Source organism: Cariama cristata, unplaced genomic scaffold, assembly GCF_000690535.1.
Source record: "Cariama cristata isolate BGI_N322 unplaced genomic scaffold, ASM69053v1 scaffold6646, whole genome shotgun sequence".
NCBI classification, from domain to species: domain Eukaryota; kingdom Metazoa; phylum Chordata; class Aves; order Cariamiformes; family Cariamidae; genus Cariama; species Cariama cristata.
In genome coordinates, this window is record NW_009621475.1 from 74,096 (window position 1) to 92,812 (window position 18,717).

Here is an 18,717-nt window from a genome sequence, read left to right on the forward strand (position 1 = left end):
GCCTCTAAATTATTTGGATAAGGGATGGCTGAAAAAATTCATGGTTATCTAAACTATATGATTAGTAATATCAGGTACTCTCTATTATTAGAGCGTAGAGTGGATTAGTTAGTTTGCCTTGAACTCCCCTGTTTACAGTGAGGAAAACTACACTCACAGAAGCTCAACAAATTTTGAAAGGGAAAAATCTGATGATTTGGATAATCTACTTAATTTTAATAATCTTTGAAATCAGAGTTGAGCGATTAATAGTTCTTTAAAATCTTTCCTCTTATTTAAAGGCTGAATTTACCAAAGAAGAAAAAGAAGGCAGATCATGAGGATGAAGAGCGAGACAACTCTATGAAGTGCAGTAATAGTGTTGAGCAGCTGGACGTAGATGGAGACAATTCCAGTGAAGTGTCTAGTGAGATTAACTTCAGCTATGAATATGCCCAGATGGAAGTCACTATGAAGGCACTTGGTAGTAATGGTAAGAAGTAACAGAAATTGTTGGGAATACATATGAAACATGAGGTTACATCTTCAGGGACTCTTAACCACAGACTTTTTCCCTTATAACTTCCTACTGGAGAATTTTTCTTGTGAGTGACTCATCATAGCCATTTTTGCACTTGAGGGAGAAAAAAAGAAAAACATCGCAGACTGTTTTGTTTGGCAGTTCTTGTTGAGGGAAAAGCCAAAACTGGAATAATGGTGGAACTACAGCCTCAAATCAAAATGTTTTCTGTTTGTTGTTTGTTTTTCTTGTGTTATGTCTCACTCGGGCCTTAAATATAGTGATTTCTGTCTTTGAAACCATGTTCTTTAGTTTTTGTGGTCTTATGTAGCTGTCCCAGAATGACACTATTTTGGGAAACAAGGAAGGTTTTTTCAGCTTGGTCTTTCCCTTTTCTCAATTCTCTTAAATCATCCGTCCAGTCTGTTCTGTAGATGTTTGTTTTGCTCCACAATTCAGCAGCGTTTTTTTAATATGTATTACAACAAAAATATAATCTCTTCCTCTTTTTATATGATAACTATGTTTACTGTCTAGGATGTTCCTCACCATGGATTTCAGTGGCTACTGCAGGCCCTAATGTGGATACCTGCAGATATAGAATGGGGAAAGGAAGTACCAAATCATAGTAATTTGTACCTTGCCCAAGGTCGTACAGCATATCTGTAGCAGAACGTGAGAAAGATCTCGTATTTCTGAGTCCCCCGTCTCTGCCCTATATTCATTACATGACTGTTTCCATTTAATTTTATGGCTACCAGGTATTTGACCCCCAGAAGTACTAGCTTCTTTATTTACAACATTTGCTTAGATCCAATGCAGTCGATCTTGCAAAGCCTGGAGCAGCAACACGAAGAGGAGAAGAGATCTGCGCTTGAGCGACAGAGACTGATGTATGAACATGAACTGGAGCAATTACGAAGGCGATTGTCGCCAGAGAAGCAGCATTTCCGCAGCATGGACAGGTTCTCCTTTCATTCTCCCAGTGCTCAGCAGCGATTACGGCAGTGGGCGGAGGAGAGGTGGGTAATCAAATCTGACTGTCAGGAGTGTTCATTTAAAGTTCTTCAGTGCTAGTGAATTTTGCAAGATTTTAATTGCATTGCACACCTCTGCCAAATTTCTGGGAGGACTCCTGTGGGGGCTTGGGAAGGACAGAGTGAAAATACTAGTCTAAGAACAATCAGACCTATAATGGTAGAAAAGATGAGAAAGAATGAGTGCCTGCTTTGTTGTTAAGGAGAAACTCCATCCTGATCAGCCACAAATTTGACTAAAGATAAGGTCATTGAAAGAAATTTTGGGCCTTCTGTATGAGTTTGTTCTTCTGTGGATCGTGACTCAGCTGCTGGAAGGTTGATTTTCCTCTTGATTCACATCCATCTGTCTGACCTGGGTGGGTCCTGGCAGCCAGAAGAGTGCAGAAGGAAAAGGGAGTAAGAGGATGATACAAAGAATTTTGAGCCAGAGCATTGCAAAAACTGTTTAATAACCACAGAGGGGCCACTCTTCTCATTGCCTCTTCCTAGGCAATTGCACTAGGTTATTTACTGCAGCCTCTAAATGATCGTTTCCAGTATGACTGTCAAAAAGAGCAGCTGCAGGAGGAAGATGAAATGTACCCTAAAATAGTGACTACGGTAAAGACATTGTAATGAGAAAATCCAGATCTGATTTATATGGCTAGAGAAGCAACTTTTGAAATACAAAATAATTGAGATGGTCTAACAAGGTACTAGCTGCGTGTCTGGAATGTTTTGTGGTACCAGATTCCTGTGCACAGTTGGCACTCTCTCAGACTTGCCAGGAAGGCCAGGGAGCAAGTGGGTCATGGTGTCTGAATAAACCATTCTCTGTAAGATGGAACATCCACATCTGTGGTGGGGAAACTCTGGAGTAAGCCACACAAGAGCTGACTGTTCAGCAGATGCATGGAGAAGTCTCCAAAGCCAGCAGTATGCTAATGTTCACATTGCTAAATTCATACAGTTAATCTTCCCCTCCCCCCAAAGAAATGCAATTTAATTTACCTGATTTTTGTTATAAAGCTGAATGTTAAGACTCCTTCCTGTCAAGTGATCATTTGTTTTACACTCAGTTTCAATACTTAAATGCCATGATTTTTCCTGTCTCCCCCTCCGAATCCCCTTCTTTTAGAGAAGAAATGTTGACCCACAGCCTGAGAAAGTTGCGAGAGCAGATTGTTAAAGCCAATTTGTATGTGAGAGAAGCCAATTTCATCGGAGAGGAGTTGGACAAGAGGACAGAGTATAAAGTTACCCTCCAGATCCCTGCTTCAAGCCTTAATGCTAACAGTAAGGTAAGGTAGCCCTAATGGAACTAAACCATTGTGCAATAAGTTTGACCCTCAGCATTCATATTTGTCGTATTCTGACTTTAATGGTCTAGCTCGTTTGCCAGTCTATTCATGTGCGTTAAACATGACGCTCTTAGAGCATACTACATCCTTATTTTATTTTGTTCCCATAGAAGTCTTATAATGTGCTAGCATACTGATAAATGTTATGATACAAGACCTTTCCGCTGGTGTTGAAGTTCATGCTTGCTTCTGTTGCAGAGTGATAAAATCTGTGCAGGTTAGGTAAAATCTGTTTCAAGTATTTACCGTCACCTTGAGGACATTTGGCTTTACATCGTCTTCGTGATCTGAGTAACTGCTGTCATCCCCATGGTGCAGGGAGGAACAGTAGCAGAGAGGAATTGGATTACTTGTTCCAGGCATCTTAGAAATTTTAGGAGGAGGGAACTAAACTCAGATTTTCGTGTCTCAGACTGGCTGCCTAAGCTGATATTACTTCTATTCTTGAGGTCAGCTCAATATTTTGGTGATACTCAGGCTGTCGTTAGGACAGTAGATGTATTATTCCAGGATTAGGATTTTTATTAGTTGCTTTAAAAGTTTCTCTCATCTGCTTGTTTTTCTTGCAGTCTTCTGGCACGTCTACAAACAGGGTGGTAAAGAGGATTAAGTGTCTGCACTGGATGAAAGTTGCAGACCGTAGTAACCTTAGTTGGAACTCCAGGCCTGCTGTAACTCGAGGATATTTGTGAAATGCTTAAATGTTCCTATTTCTAACACTTACGTAAGGTGAAAATCCATGGAACTAGTGTCTGTAGCTGTGATAAGACTTCGCAGTTAAACTGAACACGAATATACTGTGACAACCAAACTCAGAGTCTGTCACGCTTGAATCTGGTTGTTCAAGCTAGAATAAAAAAAAGAACAAAATCCAGCCTTTTCCCAAAGGTGTTCTCAGTTTTGTATTGGTTTTAAACTATTTTTTCATTGTTGTGACACAAATTCCTTATTGCTGTCTCTCTAATTGTTTCACAGAGAGGTGCGATTCTCAGTGAGCCTGCTATTCAGGTGAGAAGGAAAGGGAAAGGCAAGCAGATTTGGTCACTGGAAAAGCTGGAGAATCGATTGGTAGATATGAGGGATCTTTACCAGGAGTGGAAAGACTGTGAGGAAGACAACCCAGTAAGTAAAAATTACTCCAGTGTTGTGCTGATAGAATTGCATCTCCATTAAATTTTTTGTTTAAGTAGATGTGAGAAAATCTTCTAGTTCAGGGGCAGGTGAGGCAGAGGGAATATGTAAAGAGATAAGTTTTCCTGAGCTTTTGCTTTTCCTAGTACTGAAGCGATCTTCAGCATTTCATTAACCCTTATCTTGTCACTTTGATGCTTGTTTGCATGCATAGTTTGGTGCCGGAACCCAGCATACAATAAGAAGCAGTAAGTAAACACAGCAGCAGTTGTTGTTCAGGCTGACTTCGCTGAATCTGACAATGTTAAGAAGAGCTTGCTGAGAACAGGCCTTATACTCAGTGCAAAGTAAAATTCAAGTTTCCATTCTTCTTGTGATCTAATCTGACCTCTTGCTTGAGTACGTTTTTCTTTCACTAGGATAAATTGTGCAACACTTCAAAAACGGTTTCATTACATTACTGTTTTCTTACATTATTATGAATTTGATTGAAGGTGATGCGAGCTTACTTCAGGCGAGCTGATCCATTCTACGATGAGCAGGAAAACCACAGCCTTATCGGAGTAGCCAATGTTTTTCTTGAGTGCCTGTTCTATGATGTGAAGCTACAATACGCTGTTCCAATCATCAATCAGAAGGGAGAGGTTTGTTATTCTTCTATAATCTATCCTTACTCAACTGTTTAATTACAGCCCTTGGATCTTATTACCAGTATATAGTAGATATTTTCCAGATTCATGTGCACAAGCTCTTTGCCAACAATTCGGCATTATGCAAATCCCCTAATACCTTACTAGAGTTGTTTAGACAGCTCTGAATCCCAGCATAGTGATTGTGAAAGAAGAAAGCTTTGGAGCACCTTTCTGAGCGAAGGAGCCCAGAATAAATACTTAGTAGAATGAGTATGAGCTATAGCTCCACTGGCTTTCGCTCACTACCATCAAGAGTAGACTCTTAAATATATGCTGTAAGAACAACTTCAAAGGCAGCTAGAGCATACCAGGCAACATATGCACTTTGCAGACTCTAGAGACTGATGTGAGGGTGAGCGAGATTGCAGCATGCTGTTCCAAAGTCACTCTAGTGGCTGATTTCTTTATGGTTTTACAACAAAGACTCTTTGATTCTTGCTCCAAAGCATTCTTCATCTGGTGCAACGAATGGACAGTGCAAAACACTAGAAAGGAATAAAATGTTGTCTGCTTACAGACTGGAAGCAGCAGTAGTGATAGTTACCTGAAAAGGGATGAACCTGTCACCGTTTTCTGGCACACAAGTAATTCTTACTCCTGTCTTATCAGGTATCAGGTCGTCTGCACATTGAAGTTGTTCGAGTGAGCGGAGAGATAGACGACAGGTTGGTTGGAGGCGAGGATGGTCCAGACTATTCAAGTGAAAATGACACTCAGGAGAGAAAACTTGTCTGCAGGGTGAGTTCCAGATATGTCCCAACCTCTGAGCAACCTTCTGTCTTTCCATCCGGAGTCTTAAAGAAGTCCCTGGTGCATTGGCTTCTGGGTGTTAGATGTCTCTTTGTAACCTCGTGTACCATGTTCACTTCCAGTATGCAGCTACGCAGGCAGAGTCCTGTCTTTAAACTCATTGATTGACTATATGAAACTGTATTGATGTTTCAGGGTTTCCAAAATAAAAACAAAAGAGCAAATGGCTTAGCTGTACCTAATCATTCAGTTGTATGTACAGAGTTTAATACTTTTGCTGTGTTTGTTCCATAGCCTTATGTAATGTCCTGGTGCCCAGTGTTTCTCCTGAAGCACTGCTGCTTGCTTTTCTCATGACGTTTTGTTTCTGGAGTGGCTGAAGTAATATAAGAGAATGTTGTAGATGGTTTTTATTCCTTTTAATCTCCATGATTATTCTTTTTTAAGTCTGCAAGGTATTCATTAAACTATACTTATATGTATATACAGTCTTACCGCAGAAAGTTTATTGTAGTCTTGGAAGACATGGAAGATCTGTGCAGTAGGATTGGAGCTACAATATCTAATTCGAAAGGAGTCACAGAATCTGATAAACTCCCATTATTCTGTGAATCATTCTCAATATTTCTTTCTCTAAATATTCAATATTTTGTCAAATATATACAGGTGAGTTTGTTATTGTTAATAATAAAAAGAAAGTTAGCAGGAAGTATTTACTAGCAGTTCTGTGTTGTAGTAAAACACAAGATAGGCCAAGCTACAGTTAAGAAAGTTGGAGGCCAAAAGCACTAGAGGGAGTGGTCCCAAACTGTGCTGGCTTCTGGAAAATTTGGGAGCAATTGTACTCTTTTTCACTTTTTATCCTGGCCCATAGAGCTCCATGTCCTTGCAGGCAGTATGGGGCGTTGTTGTGGGAAACATTCTCCTGAAGATCTTGAGTGCTGCCTTACTATAGAGGTCTAACTAATTTGGTCTTAGTTTAACAAATGGAGAATAGAAGTTTATTAAATAGTATGATTAATATGATGGCTTTGTTTAGATCAGAAGGTGTATTCCAAACATTTTGTTTCTATTTGACCTCGATTTTGAAAAAGAGAGGACAGGCTACTTTTGTATTGTCGGGGTTATTTTTGTATTGTTCCTAGCATCACAGAATAAGGACAAGTAGTATCTTAAAACAAGAATTTTGCAGAATAAAGGAGCCAGTTTTGGTAGAAGTATGAGATTTTTATTGTATTCCTCTTCAGTTACAATGCTTTTGGTGCTTCTCACCTTTAAAAATTACGAAAATGATTTGGTGTGTTTGTAGAGTTCAGCCCTTGAGCTTTTGCTCCCCCGAAATACGTGCCTGCTGACATCTAGTGGCCATGTTCAGCTGGTGCACTCAAAATATTGTCTCCGATGTATATCAATGCAGACATTCGTATTTTGTGAAGTTTTTTGCCTTTTTTTTTGGTAATCCTTTGCAGTGGAACAGAATAACATTGTTCTAACAGAAAATGTTTTTAATTCTATGCCTCATGAAAAAGGGCTTTTCCTTTGTTTCTCATCTCTTTTCTAGATTAAAATACTTCAGGCTACAGGTTTGCCACAGCACCTCTCCAACTTTGTGTTCTGCAAATATACATTCTGGGATCAACTGGAGCCAGTTACTGTTGCACCTGAGGTGGATCCTTCCTTATCTTCCGTCAGCAAGGAGCCACGGTGCATGGTTGTCTTTGATCACTGCAATGTAAATTTTTTTTTCTATTTTATTAATGCAGCTGTAGGCAGGCAAAGCAGGTTTATGCTTGCATAAGAGGTTTTAGTTGCCTCTTTGTTCACATTGTAATGTTTCGTGAGGCTGATACCCGAATACCATTTTTAATAAGAACTTAAGCATCTTCAGAGTCTGTATAAGTTTGATTGTTCTACACTGTTCACTTGTACAAAAATCGCAGATGGTGAAAAAGCAGATGAATAAAGGAAAGTAATCTGTTCAGCAGAGAGACTTATGTTAGAATTTACCCGCAGTAAAAATGCTGCTGAGTGTGAATGGAAGAGTGCTAATTCATCTGAGTGCATTTGATGTCTATATCTGAGCTGATCACTCTACACTCTGATGTAGTGGAGAGAAATGTCCTAGTCCTGGGACATGATGCCTGTTATCCTAATGTGGGTGTTGAAGTTAGGTCGTGTACATTAGAACAGGCTATTTCTGCCACTGTCTGTGGAGAGGCATCTCTAACAGAGAGATAGATACAAAGTCAGCTTAGATGAATCCCAGCCAAATCACCCGAGTTCTCGTTTTGTTCTTTCTGTCATTTGTCATTACACTGAGCAATTTATTCCACTTATCATTTGTAAAATAGATATAATACCTTCTGATGAGTTTTGATTTTCTGATTTTCTGATTCTGAAAATTAGAACATATGTTTTGGTTTTTTTTTTGGGGGGGGGAACCATTGGCTCAGGACTTGGAACAACATGCAGTCATTTTTCAGCTCTTTATAGACTTTAATCTTCAGCAAATCACGTATCTTTGCCTTGCCTCCTGATTTTACCAACTGAGGTGACAGTTCTTCCTTCCATCTATATTGTGTCTCGGGGACCAGGGTGACTTTACTACATGCTTATATTAAAGTCAAGACAGTAAATCTCTAAGCCTAAGTCGTTGTGTAGTCACAAGCATCAACCGATTTGTCACTTATACAGGAAGTTTCTGTAAATATTTCTGAAGACTTCATGGAACATCTTTATGATGGTGCTTTGGCAATTGAAGTATATGGGCACAAGCAGAGTGGTGATCGCAAAAATCCAGCCCTGTGGGATCTGGGAATAATTCAAGCCAAAACACGCAGCCTTCGTGACAGGTAAATATGGAAAATAGATCCTTGGTTTAGAGTTTTGGAAAATCACTGTCTGAGGTGCCCAATTTTGAAGCATGTTTGGGCTAAGTAGTCAAATTTTGAACTGAAGACAACTGAACATCTGTTTGAGACTGTATGTATTAGACTATTATAAATAGACTCTGTCTTTTGGAAGAACACCATGCGATGTGTCAGTAGGCTTTAACAAAGTGATAGAGGAGAAATACCCATATCTGTTTCAAATTAAAAGTGATAAAACTCAAAAGACATTGAAGTCCATTTTATTTAGGCAAACTCACGTGCATAAGTAGTGTTTTACAAAAGAGCAAGCTGATTATTTTCCTTTCTATTGTTACACTACTCTGCGCCAGAAAAACCTATCAAGTCTAAAACAACAAGATGTTGTTCTGACTGTACACTGTTGTATTTATTCAAGCTCTGACTCCAATTCATTCTTGGCCATGAAATGTCATGAATGTAATTCTTCCATTGGAAGAGCTGTATTGCTAATTACTTCAATTGGAGTAAATATGCAACTGTAGGGTAATTCAGATTGAAGGGGGTTGCTTTTTTGCTGACAGCCATTTGTCGTCCCCAAAGTAAGCTTAGTAGCATTTTCTTAAATGTAAGTTGTTTTGCTTCTCCAATTAGAAGGCAACTCTGCACCTTAATTTATTGGTAGTTATTTCAGTTTTTACTTCTAACCTAAACTTGTGTTGAGCATCTTGAGTATTAAGCTATATAAAGTGAAGTTTAAAAGAAAAATCAGGAAAATATGGCAAAGAGGAGATGGAAAAAGGATGCTATAAAGTATTGAGTTACATTTGGTAGCTGAGTAGTAAGTATCTCTTTCCTTTGTAATTTTGAAGTACTACAAAAGTGGCCATTTCTTATTTAAGCTTTTGGAGGAATTTGAGAGAAGGCAGTAGTACAATGAAGTTCAGGAAAGTGCTCTGAATCTTGAAAGCTCGTGAGACAATGTCATAATTAATTCTGTTGTCTTCTGTATGTATCTCATTGCACTGACAACACTGGGCTTCTGTGGCAGTAGTTGAGACCAGAGCTTAAATGTTAGAATATAGTGGAATTGGGTTTTATATTGGAATCAAGAAAAGACTTATTTCTGATATATGACTAGTTGTCAGTAAGACTTACAAGCACTGCACAACTGGTAACCCTGTATCCTTGCGAATGGTGCATTTATTGATGTGTTTCTTTGCGTCTTCAATCTGCAGTCTGAGCTAATGCTTTGGGTTTTTTCATTCTTTTTCTTTGGGAAAAAAAAAAAAAAGAAGAAACAGTATTTGACATGTTTTGCAGGTGGAGTGAAGTAACCCGGAAAGTAGAACTCTGGGTTCAAATTCTAGAGCTGAATGAGAATGGGGAATACTGCCCAGTTGAGGTGACTCCTGCCAAGGATGTATGCACAGGAGGCATCTTCCAGCTCAGACAGGTAAGGTGGCACATACAAGATTTCAGCTGTGAAAAGAGCCTGCGGAGAGCTAAGAAGCTTCTATTTTGTAAGGTAAAGAGATGGTGTCCAAGGAGCTGTCAAGCTTAGACACAAAATATGATACTGTGTAAAACAGACATGAAGTGGAAGAAAGTGGAGTCCTCAGTGTTTTGTGAAACTGCTAGTGTGCATAAGCTCAGATGTAAAGGTGATCAAAGGCTTACCTGTAATCTTTTTGCTATGTTCTGTTCCCTGTTCTGTGATAGCACCTGGTAGAAAGAACATCAGTCTGAACTGAACTTGATTATTTTTTTAAAGAGGTCCAGAGTTCCACTTTATTTGATCCTTCCAGCCAACCACTTCTTTGTTCTTTGAATTCTACACGCATTAAATTGTTAATGCTTAACTGAGTAGTTAACATTTTTAAGAGATAAGCTATTGCCCAGAGAACACTAGGAATTAGTTAAAGTTAGATACAGGCTGTACCTCTGAACTCCCCAAATGCTTTGATATTTTATTTTTTTTTTTTAAATTCCCCCCCTCCCCAGGTGTTACTAAAGAACAGTTACTTTGCTGCACTGATAGCATCGGTGGGTAAGAATTTCCAGTCAAGCAGATCACAGTCAGGAAAAGTTCACTGAAACTCCAGTAGCTCAACAAATTAGACTATTTTCTCCTGGTAGGTGGGGAGGAGATCCTATTTTCTGCCTTCAGAAGTATTAAAAATAAAATCCTCTAAGTGTTACGTTTTGAAAACCCTTCAGAAAAATAAACTGGGGAGTAACTGAATGCTGAACTTTTTTTTTCTGTACGTACATAAATCCTGTAAACATACCCCTTCTGTTGCAAGATTTATCTCTTGAACACTGGGTTGTTGAGATTGCAGAACTCACCACTTTGTTCTTCAGAAAATAAAAATATAATGTTGCTTGCAAATGGCTGCCAGTAGAGGTCTCTCTGTCATTAAGCTTTTGGCATTCTATATTCTTTTTTCCAAGCATTTCAAATTGTTTTTTTGGGCAGGGACAATCTCGACGAATTCAGGTTGAAGTGAGATCTGTACAGGAATCTGGGACCTTGCCACTGATGGAGGAATCGATTTTATCTGTTGGCATTGGCTGTGTTCAAATAAAACATGTCAAGTCACAAAAAGTACCTGAAAATTATCAGGTAAGAGTCTGAGTATTTCCTGTCAGCTATGGCTATTTTCAAGACATGTAAAAGAATAAAGTGATGCCCTAAGTTTGTTGCACTTGGAAGCAATTCCATTTGTTTCAAGTTTTAGTTAGGTTTTGGGGGACATTTTTTCAATCTACTTCTTAAACATATAAAGCAATGTCAAGAAGAATTGTCAGAATTGCTTTGATGGTGGTTTTAGAGATTATTCAAGATAGTTTAAATCTAAACTTCTGTCTTTCAGAAAGTGTTGTGGAAGATCTTCCTCTTAATCAAAAATAATTTTCCATGGCAAAAATAATATTTGTAAGACTACTTTCTGTGCCTCTTCTAGTTTTGTGTTTGTTTTTTTTTCCTATCCTTAAAAGCAGCACAGCTTTAACACACCATTCAGAGAAGAAAAGAAAATGCCAGTTTCTAAAACTCATTAGGAGTTTGTCCAGTAGATTTTACTTCAGATATTAGATATGGCAGCAATTTTAATTAAGTATTCAAATTAAAATCAATCAATGGAACATATATTGAAATAGTGTTGAGTTACAAATGTTAGAATTATATGAGCCAGTTGTTGGATCATAGTATATGTTGGCCAGTTGTTTGACAACCTCAGAAGCACTGCTTCTCATCTTAACCTGCAAGTATATAGATCTGATTTTAGGGATTGTCTTCTTGCAATGCTGCCATCAGTTTCTGGTCCAGTCTGACTTTTCCCACCAACAGCTAAATTAAAATTTAGTCACTTGTCTGAGCTAGCAAGCCAAAATCTGGTGCAACAGAAGAAGCAAGTCTCCAGACTTACTTGATTAGCTGCCCTGTTTGAGACAAGGCCAACTAAATGTCAGGTAGTTTTTGGGACATCTCCCAGCTTTCCAGAATGTTTACCCTGTTGACAGAGTATGAGTCAATCCATGTCTGCTCCCTTTTTTTGCTTAATCAGTATTGTTTTTCCCTTTGAGGTCTGAAGTAGTTGGGTTTTTTGTTGTTTCCTAACCTTAGCAGTCCCTTGCCTCTTGTGTGTCAGGGGTACAAAAACGGGAATTTTTCCCACCTTTTTAGAAATCTCACTTTTCGGCATCCTGGGCAGATTATTGCTTTTATTACCCGTTATGCTTCTGCTAGCGACTCTGCCTGCCGGCTTTCTACCTGCCTTTCCATCACAGCAGGCCCCAAGATCCATGTCCTCTAGAGCAAGTAAACTGTTGTTTCTCTTCTGAGAATGGAGCAAGTTTCTTAAGAGACTCTTCTCTCCCGAGACAGAATGATTGATTCTTGCAAATTTTACTTGAAAGCTATTACACACCTGCAACATACACATGCCCCCCTTAGCCTGTTTTGTAAGGGGACAAGTCCCAGGTGAGCATCCTGTCTGTCTCACCCTGTTTCTTCCCCAGTGAGTTTCTGATCTGTTGACCAGTTTCAACCATATCTGACAGAGCTGGCAATCCACAAAAGAGTACGTTCTTTCAAAAAGAAAGACTTAAGCTCTGTTTGAGAGAGTGAGTAGTGGGTTTTGTCTGACACTGATAACCCACGTGGGAAAGGGCTATTGAAACCATGTTTAATTAGTCCTGTTGCTTACAATAGCCTTCTGACTTGAGCACCTGGATTTTTAGTCCGCTTATTAGCATTTCCGTATCTCAAGTAAATCAGTATCTATGGAATGTGAAAGATTTTTGAAAGACCTTGAACTAAGAAAATGCCTCTTCTATATGACTTTTTAATTTTAGCTTAGCTAAGTTTTTGCTTTCATTATTGAGACATAAAAGTATACTCCAGTGGCTTGTTACTACTTAAATAGATAAGTAATAACTCAGTGAGGACTGGAGTCCTCGCTTTTCCATTCACTGTGCAGGAGTGGTGGTTGTGCTTACGCTTATTGCAAGTGACTCTTCTTGTGCTGAATGTCGAGAATGAAAGGTGATGTCTCCCATCAGAAAATAATGGAAATCAAAATGTCAAAGGTCTACATTGCGACTCCTGGTGCGGCAGACAGAGTTATTCTAACTCCCTAACAATTGGCTTAGATGTTTACGATTTTTCTCCTCTAAATGCTACAGCAAGCTTACCTTGAATCCTTTATGCCAGACTTTGATTTTTCAGTGCTTGCTGTAACACTCATACTTAAGTCTTACAGGTAAAACAGCACATTTTTCTTTGCTGTCCATGATCAATAGGTATCAAATTGCTTCTTTCTTAGGGCAATTTAGGTATTCCACTTGCTTCCAATTATGAAGATGTCTAATAGCTATACTTCTGTGAAATTTTTCCATTACAATTCTTGGATTGTTGTAGTTTGTGTTTAGATGAGCTGATATCAGCAAATCTTTGGGCTGTAAATGTTTTAATTATACGATCAAACCATTGCTAAGCTCAGACTTTTATATAAGAGTGCTAATATTGCTTAAAATAGTTACACTTTTTTCATTCAATGTGTTTCCTGCTATGAAAAAAATGTAATGACATGATTTTGCATGTTTTGACCTAGGAAGAAGAGGATGAAATGGACAGTTATCAGGTAAAAATTTTGAATTCTCTTTTTTTACAAACTCAGACATTTACAGATTGAAACATGTTAGAGGAGGATCAGCATTTTATCTTTGCTGTACTGGTTGGATATGCAGAGAACCTGTCTTCTGAAGAGACTAAAATTAGATTAGACTGTTATGCTACAAAGCTGTATGGTGGATTAGAGAGGTGAAAAGGGAAGAACAAGGTGCCTTAACGTGTATTTCCAAAACAAGGTGCAATTGCTTTTTGGTTTTGGTGTTCGGGGGAAAGGAGTCTTCCTTCTTGACAAACTATGGTTAGACTGAGATTGTCCTCACTAAGAACAAGACTAGGCATGGTGGTGTTGAAGGACCCAGTCGAAATACTTCATGCTGTTTCCTATTACGAATGTGCTATATGTATAAGAGCAGGAGTGTACTGCATAGTAATCAACCCTTGGGCAAGCAAGGGGGATTCTGTTCCTGGAGCCTTAAGACAGCAGTGATAAAACTACTGAAATCAGCACTCTGTTTTTTTCTATATAATGCCACAGTAACATGAGTCTTAAAGGGGAACTGACGAGGTACAGTATCTGTGATATATTTTTCATTTTCTTGTGAATAACTTTAACAAAAGCACATCATCATCATCATCATTATAGATCTCAACTTTGCATAATGTGAGCAACCAGAGATTTAGGTTTAATGCTCTCTGACAGATTCTGGCATGCTTGTAGGGGTCTGCGGGTGAGTAATACAACTAGTTCACAGGCTTGCATCTACCCATTTTTCTTGACAAAGTGTTTGTTATAGTTTGATGTGAAATGAATCTGAACTGCTGTTGCCATAAAAGAGGCTCGCCTGAAGGCATCCCACAGCTGATAGCTCATCTTTGTGGCACCCAACATGCTGCATGTAGAGCATCGTTCATCATTTCTGAGCATTTCTACACCAGAGAAAAATGAACTGAATGTTCTTAAGGATAGTGAGGTGGGGTTTTTTTGAAGGACATGAGCACTTAAGAAAAAATATTTTAAAAGTTGCAAATGCCATAACCAGGGACAGTGGCACGGTGCAGGGCAGGGATAGATTCCTAATATGAGGCTGCTAAACACTGAGTGTGAATAGTGAGTCATGGATAAGGACTGGGGTTTCCAGCTTTGCCACAAGGTAGTGGTTAGTGAGTTTTAAACTAGTCTAGGGGCAAAGAAGATGTATAAAGTGAAGTTTGTTCAGCTGGGTAGTTAAGAATAATGGCTAGAGAAAGATATGCCTCAGGCTGGCAAGCAAAAATACTTCCGATAAGCTGTGGAAAGTTAAGAGTTTGGACCTGTGAAGAAAGGCTAAGAGAACAGCGGTTATTTAACCTTGAGAAGAAGAAAAGGCTCAGGTGGGATCTTGTCAGTATATGTGAATGGGAAGGGCTAAAGAAGACAGAGCCAGGCTCTTTTCAGTGATATCCAGGACAAGAGACAATGAGTCTCCACTTCGCATAAGAAACTGTTGGTTTGGTTTGGTTTGGGGTTTCTTATTTGGTTTTGGTTGTGGTTTTTTTCACCATGGTGGTGGTCAAACACTGAAACAGGTTGCCCGGAGAGATTTTGGAGTTTCCATCTGTGGAGATATTCAAATCCCAACTGGACATAGCTCTGAGCAAGCTGCTGTGGTTGACCCTGCTTTGGACACAGAGCAGGGTTGGACTAGACAATCTCCAGGGGTCCCTTCCAACCTCAGCTATTCTGTGTTTCTGTTTAAGTTGTCCTGCGCGAAAGAAAATAGAGAAGACCTAAGCGATTTATTGGAGGTCTGCTCTGTCTTTCTTATCTGCTCCTTGGGTACTGGATGAGCAGAAGGGTTGAGGAAATGTGTAAGCCACAAATAGCAAATCTTGGCTTTCCTAGGCCGATATTTACCATGACTGCTTTCCTCTTTACAGGATAGGGATTTGGAGAGGCTCCGTCGGAAATGGCTGTGTGCCTTAACGAAGCGTCAGGAGTATCTTGATCAGCAATTGCAAAAACTCGTTGGGAAGCCTGGTAAGCAAAATACTATTAAAGGTAACAACAGTGATAGGCTGAGAGACATGCGCACACGCTTTATCTTAATATATTGTAAAGTTTAGAGAAGTTGTTAATGGAGAGTTGAATCTCTGAGCAGTAATTTGCTATCAGTGACACTGAAGTTAGAGAAGTCTATATAAAACTGTTCATTCTTCTTGTATACTGTTTCTTCTTTGTGTGCTGAATTTCTGAGCAGAGTGGGTTTTATTCTATTATTGATGGTATAAGATCGTCGACACGTGATACAGGCACCGAGTAAGAAATGCTCTCTATTGTCCTGACTGACGTGCTGCTTCTCCAGATAAAACAGAAGATGATGCGGATCGGGAGGCACAGCTTTTGGAGATGAGGCTAACGCTCACTGAAGAAAGGAATGCTGTAATGGTTCCTTCTGCTGGCAGTGGGATCCCTGGAGCTCCAGCGGAGTGGTATGAACATACATAGCCATATACAAGAACGGATGTAAAAATTATGCACGGCCTGTTCCTGGCTTGGATTTTTGCCATTTTTTGCTTTCCTTAATCTGGCCTCTGTACACTGTATGAGGAAAGTTGTTAAAATTAGGCCTCTTGCTTAAATTATTTTATTAGGCTGTCTATCTGAAATCCAGAAATGCTGTTTAGTAAACGATACTATTATTGATCAGAGTGTAATTATGACCTTCTGAAAAAACGGAATCAATATTTATTACCACTGCATTTACCATTTAAAAAAATTAGCCAATATGTTAATTACCTAGTTCATTCACTTAAGAGGCTGCTCTGTCATAATAAAACTGCATCTACAGGAGCATTTTGTTGCACTCCTGGTTTGAGTGCAAAGTCTGTTTAGTCAGCAAGTGTTCCATGTAATTTTCTAAACATTAAAAATAGTAAACTACACTAGACTGAGATTGCCATACACTAAACTGAGCTGTGAGTAACAACTGCAGATAAGGAAGCAAGGTTGTTTCCCTTCAAACCTCTTGTCTTCAGTTGCTTTCAACTTTCTGAATTTTTTTTCTGAGCAAACCTCTAACAGTATTTTTTGATGAAATTAAGTATCATGGAAGTTTAAGCGGAAGTTTGTTAAAGCTAGGACTTCTGAAACATAAAAATGACAAATGCGTGTTGGAAATACGTCAACTTTCACATCAAAGTATTTCACTAGGTTTGAAAACAGTGGAGCTGCAGGGAACTTACTTGAGGAAGAATCTGTTTTGAGCACATTTACACCAGAGGAAATGTTTAGTATGATTCAAGCACCATATATATTACATAAGACTCCAGCCTGCTGCTCTTCACCATAAAGTTCATCAAGTCCAAGTTTGTCATAAGATGGCTACAACCCTTTTTTTACAGCTGAGGTTGCAACAAGGAGTCTTAAAGTCTTTTGTGCTTCATGTTACATTTTGAGTACCTTAAAAGTGCTAGGCCACAGAATATTTCATTTTAAAAACAAATAAAACACCCTCTTTGTTAGCCCTTCTTCCATGATATGAAAGATGGGTTAAATGGCAGCTTTGACTCTTAAATATGTGTATTTTGTAAGAAAGAGTAATAACTGTGTAGTGTGGCAGTATCGATGCTAGTTTAAAAACTTTGACACTGGATTTTCTGATTCTCACTCTGCTGTCTTCACTGCCATCACTAATGCAGAGGGGATTGCATTCAATAAATGTGTGTGTCAGAGTAAATAAACTTAATTTTGCTATTAGCATTTTAGAGAGAAAAAACATTTCTGAAAGCAGAGGTCAAAGAATATAATAATTCTAAGAGAGCTGGTATAGAAGAAATACCAATTTAGTTGAGTCTCTCGGAATCTGCAACAGTAAATTAAAAGAAAGCTGTTTGCCAAGGTTATCAATGGTCTGGCTTAAAATTGCAGTTGTACTGAATGTACTGTGGGCTTGTATCATAAGGTACGTGCGTTGGGTAAATCTGCATTAGTTTAAATGCCGCCATTGTCCCTGTCTTATGTTTTAGGACTCCTGTGCCTGGTATGGAAACTCACATTCCTGTTATTTTCCTTGACTTGAATGGTAAGTGGTTCTTAAAATGACAGAGTACTTTGAAACCATCTTTGTTCAACCGATGACATTATAGAATTTAAGCAAGCTAATAAAATGAAGAAATGCCTAGAATGGCAGGTAGATTAATTTGAGTGCACATTTTTCACTGAAACATATTGTTTAATGTTTCAAAAAACACAGCATTATATATGGAAGGAAGCACAGGTTTTAAAAATCCCAATGTTTTGCCAATATTTAATAAGTAAAATAGAAATAGTAAAATGAGTACACCTAAGGGAGTGAACAGCAAAAGCCAGTGTAAAGAAAAAATTATTGTTCGCAATGTTCTTTATGAGATCTCACAAGGATATAGCACTGATGCTATATCCTGTCATTTCTTTACTGGTGACTTGGAAGAAAACGTGAAGTCACTGGTAATAACGTCATGGCATGATAAGATCAAGTTAGTTTTACAGAGTGTGATCATATATGTTTCTTTAAACAATGTAAGTTTCAATACATCATAGAATCATAGAATCGTTATGGTTGGAAGATACCTCAAAGATCGTCAAGTCCAACCATCTACCCAATGCCACCATGCCCACTAAACCATGTCTCAAAGCGCCACATCTAAACGTTTTTTGAACAACTCCAGGGATGGTGAGTTCACCACCTCCCTGGGGAGCCTGTTCCAATGCTTAATGGCTCTTACAGTGAAGAAGTTCTTCCTGATACCTAACCTGAACCTCTCCTGGCGCAACTTGAGGCCATTTCCTCTTGTCCTATTGCTAGTTACCAGGGAGAAGAGACCAACCCCCACCTTGCTACAACCTCCTTTAAGGTAGTAGTAGAGGGCGATAAATATCCAAATACATCCAAATACAAGATCAGATTTGAACGATGTATTTGTGAGATACTTCTACCAAAGATGGGCAGTTGTAGCCGAGAAAGTGGCAACCCCAAAGTAGTCCAGGGAGCCAACAGTGCCTAATCAGTTGAACAAATCCTTGTTAAGATGTTTAAAGGAGAGTTAACACTTGGATTAGAAGCATCATGTGAGAGTGGGGAGGTGGTACTCTGCCTGTTGTGAACAGGTCTTTGCTGCAATGCTGTTTACATTTATGGTTTGTCACCTCAAAAAGCGCATTGACATATCAAATGGCTTCAGGGAGGAGCTAGTTAATAATTCATTCATGGTAAGGGACTTGAGCCAGAAGAGGTTGAGCTTCTTCTCAAAGGCCAGATTAAGGG

At 38.9% G+C, this 18,717-nt stretch overlaps 1 protein-coding gene across 1 annotated transcript in view; it reads left to right on the top strand.

Moving 5' to 3' along the window:
* The window catches only part of KIF13B (kinesin family member 13B), a gene marked incomplete at its 5' end in the record, with an annotated part of 112,663 nt that overhangs the window by 63,585 nt on the left and 30,361 nt on the right, over positions 1–18,717 (top strand). Inside the window, 14 exons of the mRNA XM_009701973.1 lie at positions 282–472; positions 1,311–1,521; positions 2,657–2,819; positions 3,855–4,001; positions 4,505–4,654; positions 5,312–5,440; positions 7,014–7,184; positions 8,147–8,304; positions 9,622–9,754; positions 10,778–10,924; positions 13,416–13,445; positions 15,353–15,452; positions 15,778–15,904; positions 17,441–17,496. Coding sequence (XP_009700275.1) covers positions 282–472; positions 1,311–1,521; positions 2,657–2,819; positions 3,855–4,001; positions 4,505–4,654; positions 5,312–5,440; positions 7,014–7,184; positions 8,147–8,304; positions 9,622–9,754; positions 10,778–10,924; positions 13,416–13,445; positions 15,353–15,452; positions 15,778–15,904; positions 17,441–17,496 — 1,913 coding nt within the window. The remainder of the gene's footprint in view (positions 1–281; positions 473–1,310; positions 1,522–2,656; positions 2,820–3,854; positions 4,002–4,504; positions 4,655–5,311; positions 5,441–7,013; positions 7,185–8,146; positions 8,305–9,621; positions 9,755–10,777; positions 10,925–13,415; positions 13,446–15,352; positions 15,453–15,777; positions 15,905–17,440; positions 17,497–18,717) is intronic.